General features: G+C 44.2%; 1 protein-coding gene across 3 annotated transcripts; it reads right to left on the bottom strand.

Annotated features, from left to right (window-relative positions):
• Window positions 1–1,547: 1,547 nt before the first annotated feature.
• On the bottom strand, window positions 1,548–3,428 carry LOC114869368 (uncharacterized). 3 transcript variants are annotated; one of them, XM_029173564.3, is made up of 5 exons: window positions 3,296–3,428; window positions 2,899–2,945; window positions 2,458–2,808; window positions 2,336–2,392; window positions 1,548–2,266 (listed from the first exon to the last, which is right to left on the bottom strand). In XM_029173564.3, exons 2-5 carry the CDS (start codon window positions 2,936–2,938, stop codon window positions 2,097–2,099), a joined length of 618 nt encoding a protein of 205 aa, XP_029029397.1. In that variant the 5' UTR covers window positions 2,939–2,945; window positions 3,296–3,428; the 3' UTR covers window positions 1,548–2,096. The 3 variants fall into 3 exon arrangements, with proteins under 3 accessions (XP_029029397.1, XP_029029414.1, XP_029029406.1); XM_029173581.3 differs by lacking the exon at window positions 3,296–3,428 and having other exon boundaries at window positions 1,548–2,182; window positions 2,899–3,097; XM_029173573.3 differs by lacking the exon at window positions 3,296–3,428 and having other exon boundaries at window positions 2,899–3,091.
• Between the last annotated feature and the right edge of the window lie 4,566 nt (window positions 3,429–7,994).

Genomic DNA, 7,994 nt, shown 5'->3' on the forward strand with positions numbered 1-7,994 from the left:
CGCTGCTTTGTATGTTTTCTTCCATAAGAGATGATTTCAGCCGCTAATTGTTTCTGTGACCCTCTGTGTTTGTGGTAAATTAGAGCTTTAGTTCACTCTAACAACTTCGCACTGTGACAAGGTGTCATCAGTCTCATCTGTTTGAGGCAAAAGCAGAGAGACAGGTTCACATTTAAATCAAACAAACAACAGAGGCCAGTGAGTGACGTGGGCGATTTCAACTCTAGGTCACACAGTGTTATCTGTTCACCAAAAGTGAATACTTTTCTTGTAATTCATTGGAATCTGATCATAATTCGACTTAATTCATTTCCTCCTGTCAAGGGAACATGTGCATCATATAAAGGCTCAAACCTATGAGGTGGAGGAAAACCATAACGTCACCGTTGAGTGGTGCTTCTCCTCCAGAGTGGACGTTTCGTCCCTTCACCTAAAATCCACTGTCTGCTGACGCCGGAGCTGAAGGTCTTCTACCATCTGGACCAAAGTGTGAAGGAGCCTCAGCACCAGCACTTCTCAGGACGTGTGCACTGTGACGTGGACGCCCTCGGTGCAGGACGGGTCAGGAAGGTCAATGAGTTCTGGTCAATTCAGATGGATTTATGTTTACTTCCTTTTCAGTTTCCTTCGTCTTTACTTGTGCTGATGAAAACAAACACATCCTTTTTATTTTATTTGATTTGTGTGGTTGTGAATAAGTGAGATAAAGCAAAGTAAATTAGCTCATAAGTACAAAAAGCCCAGCGTTGGTGGTGGAAGAGTGCTGACCCATTACTGTTAATGACATCATCAACGGATCAGTCTAATGACATCACCTGCATTAATGATGCATGATGCCCCAGATGCTTTTAACTCTCACACTTTCATAGGGAGCAAATATTTCTGACAAACTCTGTCATGTTAACTTCATATTTGTATATGTAAACATACTATGTATGTTTTTAAGTTCAGCACATTGAAAGAGCCATTAAGAGGTTTTACAGTTTTGCTCAGTCACAGGTTCAGCAGGAAACCGGTTTCAGCTAATCAACCAAAACCAACCTGCTTGTTCACTGCTTGGCTTAAACTTGACACAAGTTAAAATATATACTAAGATAAAAATGGCTCTAGTTCCTAAAAGATCAGAGCTACATCACTCTGGAATCACAGAAAAGGAAAAACAGAATCTGTTTTAGTTGTAAAGAAGCAAAGACACAAATGTGATTCAAGCTACGATCTTGACCCAATGCAGTGACAACTGGGTGAGGCTGAACATAGATTTATACGTAATCAATAACACAATTATCCCAAACTGAAGTAGTACAACAATTAATGTAATTATTTTTATAGTCATTCCAATATATTTGGGTCTTGATATTAAATCTCCTCATGGAATCAGAATCAGAAGCTTTTAGACAAAACTACATCTCATATGTTGTGTATGTATTGGGTGCAGATGAAATCAGATCAGAGTCTAGTTATTAAAGAAGAAATATAGATAATAATAATTGTAAAACTACTGAGTCGAACTGTGCATTTCCAGAAATGACTGACTCTGGGGCACCACATGTGTTTAGGAAGCAGTTAAAGAACATTTATTAAGTCTGGACCTTAAACTGGAGCCAAAAACAAGGTCGAACAAACCAAAGCCAATTGTAACATTAATAAATCACAACAAATAAACATCAGATAAAAATAATGTGTAACATTTCCCAAACTGCCAACTTAAGATAAACCTGTAAACATCTGTCCCAGTCTGCGTCTGGAGCACCTACTTTTACATTCAAATTGCGGTGAAATTCAGGAGTGAAATGAGCTTCATGGCTGTAAAGACTCATTGGTTTAACCTAACAACGCTCGGTGGCGCCACCCTGTGATAGAAATACATCACAGCACATGATGAACATGTACAACTGCTGTAACTGTCTGCATGGAGGAAAACTGAAAACATCCACTTAATGAAACACTAGTTAACTGCCTGAGTCCTCTGACCACATCACACTTTTATGTCTCTAAATCTCTTACTGTTACGACGTCCTTGTTTGATTTCAGATCCCAGATCAGTGACTCAGACAAAGTCCCTCCAACATCTGGAGCAGCTCCGTTGATGAGACTTGTTACACCGGCGCCTCTCTCCTCCATTTGTAGAGAACTTCTCTTCTGGAGCCACGTTGTCTCCTGAGCACAACTGCTCCAGTTACAGCTGTCAGTAGTAAAATCACGACCCAAATGAGCGTCTGCTGTGGTTCTGGCAGCTGCCACGTAGCGCCTGGTTCAAGACTCATGTCTGTAGGTTCAGTATCAATAATCACTGACCATCATATTGATTATCTACGGCACATGGTGCTTTACTCACCTTCACTTGATTTTATCTTTTCACAAATGTTCTGGGTCACGTTCAGAATAAAATGTACTGTGAAAAAACAACACAAATATTAGGCCTATGACACATTTGGGTTGAACCTGTTCTCCACTTACCGGTGGCCTGGATCCCCCATTTCCTCGTCTTCCTGTTGTAATGAGCGATGAGGTCACACCAGTAATCCCCTGAGTCTTCAGCTGTGAGTAGGAACAGGTGGAGGCGGAGTCGTCCTTCCTTCAGAGCGTTTCTGTCCAACAGGACCCGTCTGGAGAACTGCTTGTGAACCGACTTTGGGTCCTCCAGACCTCGGACCATCTGGTATAAGACCTTAATGCCGTCCAACCGGGAAAGACAAATGAGGCTGGTTAGCGACAGGTCAGTGTTGGTGTGACTGTCCCAGGAGACAGTGATGTGGTCGTTTTCCTCCATCTGGTAGAAGACTGGAGCTGTTTCCATGGCGAACCGTCCTGTGGAGCAGAGAAGAGACATGATGACATCATTCACACCAGAGCCGCTCAGGCCGCGCTGTATTTATCTGCTGCTGGAGCTGGACTGACCACAGACAGAGGTCAGGACGAGCAGAAGGACCCGGATCATGTCCTCCCTGCGAGGAGCAAAGAAGACACCACCTTTAATGTGTTGACATGAATCCTCACATTCAGCTTTTACAATGAGTCGTTTTGCTCCTGTTTTGAACTTGTTTGTCTTGTTTGTTTAGACGAGCCTTTAGAGACATGTTGACATGCTTTTCCACCAATGACTTCTCCATTTGACTTGTTTCATTGTGCTGTAAACGTCTGAGCTGCTTTGACGACGAGGACACATCACACATTGAGTTCAGATTCTATTGTTATTTATAAGGAAGCAAAGCATCTGATTTCAGGCTGAACAATTTACAGTAAATGGAGTTAAAACAGTATAAACACAAAGATTAATGAAGTGTCAGTTACTTACTGGTTTGTAAATTCCTCCACTTTGTCTCATTCAGCAGCAGATTGAGACTAAACAGACATTTTACTGTGAACTCATCAACCGTAGATGTTGCTTTGAGCGAGTATGTGGACTTGACAATAGGCTGTGGGAGCTTTGTCAGGTGTGTGAAAGGAAGCAGAGACCGGTTCTGTCAGTAGTGAAAATTGAACCGACAACTAAAGTTCCTCTGCCTGCAACCAGCTGCTGATCAGCTCTTTGTCATCATTCATTTGGTTTTAACATTTAAAGCTACAACAGGCTTTGAGCTGAGGCCTGATCTACAACAGCACCAATGATGCTGATGTAGATCATTGTCTTAGTTGGAAGAAGCGTAACTCAGTACTTATGGCAGTGAGACCCATCGAGCCCCAGCTTCACTAAATACTTTAGTATTAGTTTATAGAGTGTCTGCACCAGATATTTAGTTTTGGGTTCATCATCACTGAAAAACAAAGTTTACACAAAAATAAGAAGCCTTTAAATGAAAACATGTCTGTAACCTGCTGCTAAGGTCAGATGCTGAACCCCAGGGACGCTCCCTGAGAATAACTCACATCCTCCTCCTACAGCTGTCAGAATCCATCACCAGCCTGTCTGCTGCCGAACTGAACTCAAACAGACCTTATCAGCGGACACGCGTGTGTTTGTTAAGTGTGGTTTTCGTGTCATGCATCATCATGCTTTGAGTCAGTTCTTTGTTTACTTGATGTCCTCACCAACAAACCAACACTCACAGAGGGAGACACATCTGTGTTCATGTGACCGGTGGCTTTCTGCGTTGTGTAGTCTCTTTAAGGATCGACTCACAGTCAGGATTTATGGTTTCCAGTTTATTCTGATAAACAGAAATAAAACACATCCCACACCAGGGTAAAGATCCACCCTCTCTCCTGTACCTCTCCCACCGGAGTTGTGACAGAAAGGGCGGATTTTTACCCTGGTTGTGTTTTATTAGTTATTGTGTTGGTGAACTTGATCGGTTGGGGCAAGTTTGTGGTTGAGTTGGTTTAAAACCTGACTTGGTGTGTAAATAGCTTGCGCTACAGAGAAGAGTATGATCTCACAGCAGGATTCGTAGGAGTGAGAGAAAAAGAGACGGTAGCATGGTGTGTGAGGGAGGAAAGGGGTTAATGGAAATCAAGGAGTGAATAAAAGGGAAAGTGTAAATGTTGACAATCAAAGAATGAAGAAATACTGTGAATAATGCATTTGAGTGTGTAGCTCATTGCATGAGCTTTGCTCGACAGAATAGGGGTTAATGCATAAACCAAGTTTCTATGTGAAACAGATGATTAACATACGCAGGAGTGCTGTGCTGTTCTGTTGCAGTAAAGAAGAGGACAAAGAAGATCAAACTCTGGATCATTGATGGGCCTGAGTGACACTGCTGACTCATTTAGCAGATCAAGGTCACAGGCTAGCATTTCTAAATTATAGTTCTCATTAGCAAGCGTTTATCTCTTAGCTCACGTGCACGACGAAAACCCTGACCTCATGACATGATGTTTAATTGTTGTTGATTTTATATAATGAGGGTTTAACCATTTTCATTCTGCATCTCAGTGTGTTGTTGCACACAGGAAGCTCACATTAACAACTTCAACCCTTCTCTCTACACAGAGCAGCAGTGGAGAAACTGTGTCAGCATAAACATCTCACTCAAACTAATTTTCCCTCCTAACTGATTTCTCTCCTACCCTTAACCTCTGTCCACAGGTTACATCAGTATCAGAGGAAGGTGTGTATTCTGACCTGCTACGACAATGGTTCTTTTATATTCTCTGATGAAGAGAATTTGATTTCTACAGCGACGGCCTGAAACAAAAAGCAAACTATATGTTCTATTCAGCCTAACCCTAACCCTAGCTCTGTAGGATGGTTTATGCTGCACTATGGTGCAGATCTTTCTGCCTCTCAGCTATCAGCTCTCAGGTCACAGCTGGAGCACCAGTCCGAGGGGGACAGAGGATGGTGCCGCAGAGCAGAGCTGGATCTTTGGACGTTCTGGAAGCGAGGGACATGATGTGAAGGCCACAAGCGAGCTGGGCCAACTGGGTCGCTAGCGGAAAGGCAGGGCATTGATGAGGTTCCGAGGACAACGCAGAGGGTGCAGTGCCACAGCTTCCAGTACAACCGTGATGGAAGTTGGAGGAGACAATGGAGCCAAAGGAGCCGTTGGAGCCGATGGAGAGTCCAATCAATTGTATTTAGGCAGAGTCGTTGTATAAGGAATGTCTGGGATAGACTCCAGAAAACAGACAATTACCTTTGAGTAAACACTTATTGTTGTTCACTGGTATCAGGCCAGAAGTTAGAATGAAACCAGATGTGTAGCTGACGTAGGATCAGGGTCTATAAGCTCGTGCCTCAGCCTTAAAGGGGCAGAGCCCCACAGACCGATGGAGGACCTGCTGTCTGGGACGTTGGGTTCTCACTCCTGCCGGAGACCAGGCGACCTCTCACCGCTGCTCTGTCCTTTCTTCCTTGCTGATAATATTATGTCACCACTTGTACTAAATTTGAGATGTATCTGTTTGAATGTAACTAGTGGTGGTTTGAGTTTGTCCATTTCAATCTAGCAGCTGTAAATTTAACATCAGAGACGTGAGATCTTATTGGTGATACGCTGTGGTTTTATAGAGTCGTCCCCCAATAAACACGAGAGGCGGCGTTTCAAAGTCCTGCAGCTTTAACTTTATGTTAAAGCTGCGGGAGTTTAAAAGTTTACAGTTTAGCTTAACAAATGCTCTTTGATCCCAAAAACTAATTTAATGGAATGTTTGTTTGGTACCACATTTTAATGCTTGTTGTTTAATATGTGAGCTATACAGTAAATACCTGGAGGTTCATTGGGTGTTGAGTGAATCTGACATTTGTCACTTTTTGTGTGAGCGTTCCATTTTGCAATTCATATTTTATGCTAATGTCTATGGTCGATTTCAAAGGTAAATGTGTTTGTCAGAGCAAAGTCCAGAACCAGTATTTGAGTAGAACATTAATCATTTCATCAGGTGCAAACATTGGGCTCAACTTCCAGCATATCGGCTTCATTCAAAGCTGTGGTTGAGGTCCATCATGGTCCGGTTCTGGGACCTCAGCGGGTCGCTCATTGGAGCAAAACTTCACGTTATTCACGCAGACAGTTTCTGCTGGACTGTTGCTTTTTGATTGTGTGGTTGAAAAAGTGAGTTTGTACATTTACAAGTTGTACTGATCCACTAATAGTCATGATGATAGTCTGTAGCTTGATGATGTAAATAAATCATGAAATATAATATAATGGCGGGAATTAGAGCCTTGGTGCTTATGTTTGTACAAAGGAGCTGTGTCCCAAAGCTTGGAGCTTGGTGCCACTGGTAAACACAGATGATGAGCGCAGCACCTCCTGCGTGGTTTGTGAAACAATTTCGTGAACTCTATTCGTGAGCGCTTCCTATGTGTTTCAGCAGGATATCATCCATCCAGCTCACTGCCCATCAGTGTTTGTGTGTTGTGTTAACAGCTTAAATGTGTTCAGGCTGAATTAGCAGTTTGTACAGACAATGATAATGGTGCCTTAAATGATAAACAGGTGTTACATGGTTTTATTACCGTATATAGAAATCATACACACACGTATGTCTCTATACTAGAAACACATGCTGGCAACACTAACTTCAGACCACTAACACTAGAGCAGAGCTTCAGTGAAGACGCTTTGCCTCGTTTAAGTTCTTGTCAATTTATTTACCCAAACAACGATCAGCTGATTAACTCGATTCATGATGCTAAAAGTCAAATCAAAGGAGTAGCTCAGGAACCATGAGGCCACATCCTAGACAGTGGCTCCTGCCTCATCCAGGCAGCTTGTGATCTTCTGTTGGCAGTATCTCAGTTTTCCTGCTCGATGTAGAAACAACACAGGCAGCAGCAGGTTGCTGGGAAAGTTCAACCACATACTGGACAGGAACAATGCACAATCGTTAAAAGGTGAACTGGGTAGTGTCCTAACAATCACATTCCCCACAAACCCAAGCAGGAGGACTCCCAGTATGATGAGAATGGTGTAGAAGGCCCTTTGCTTTGATTGGTCGGCCTGCGCCCTGGTCCCGCCCCCCTCCCCCGGCCCCGGACGCCTCAGAGCACACAGAACCGAAATGCTGCAGAAACAGATGACAGCTAAACTGACGGCTACAGTAACGCAATAGGAAATAAAACTGAAGTCAGGGTTGCTGGAAGCAATGAGCAGCAGCCACGCGAAGCTCAGCAGCCACACGCATCCAGCACAGACGCGGCGGATCCCGGCCTCGCCGGCGCCTTTCACACGCAGGTAGGTCACAGCGTGGACCACAGCCAGGTAGTGCTCCACGCAGGTGAGGATGTGGAACAGAGCCTGTCCAGCAGAGGTGACGGACAGCAAACAAATGCCCACCGACGTGAGGCTCCACAGGCGGCTGCGACTCCCGTAAAATACAAGGACCACGGCCAAGAAGGCGAGGAGCTGCAGGGCGACGGCGTGGTAGGTGAAGACGTTGGAGGGGGCGGTCGCTGGCGCCCTGCGACGCTGCCTCCACTGCTGGTACCCGAGGAAGAGGACGAGGATGAAGACGGGGAGGAGCAGCAGGTTGGTGAGCGTCATGGCAGAGAGGAGAACCACGCTGACTTCAGAGGCCAAACACAGCTCAGTCTGCGGTTCCAGCGA

The sequence above is a fragment of the Betta splendens genome, chromosome 2 (genome assembly GCF_900634795.4).
Source record: "Betta splendens chromosome 2, fBetSpl5.4, whole genome shotgun sequence".
NCBI classification, from domain to species: Eukaryota; Metazoa; Chordata; class Actinopteri; order Anabantiformes; family Osphronemidae; genus Betta; species Betta splendens.

Coding starts and splice junctions, on each gene's coding strand:
- LOC114869368 (XM_029173564.3), bottom strand. CDS start 2,938: ATGATCCGGGTCCTTCTGCTCGTCCTGACCTCTGTCTGTG. Junction 2,809..2,898: donor CGTCCTGACCTCTGTCTGTG/GTCAGTCCAGCT, acceptor TCTGCTCCACAG/GACGGTTCGCCATGGAAACA. Junction 2,267..2,335: donor AAAGATAAAATCAAGTGAAG/GTGAGTAAAGCA, acceptor CTGAACCTACAG/ACATGAGTCTTGAACCAGGC.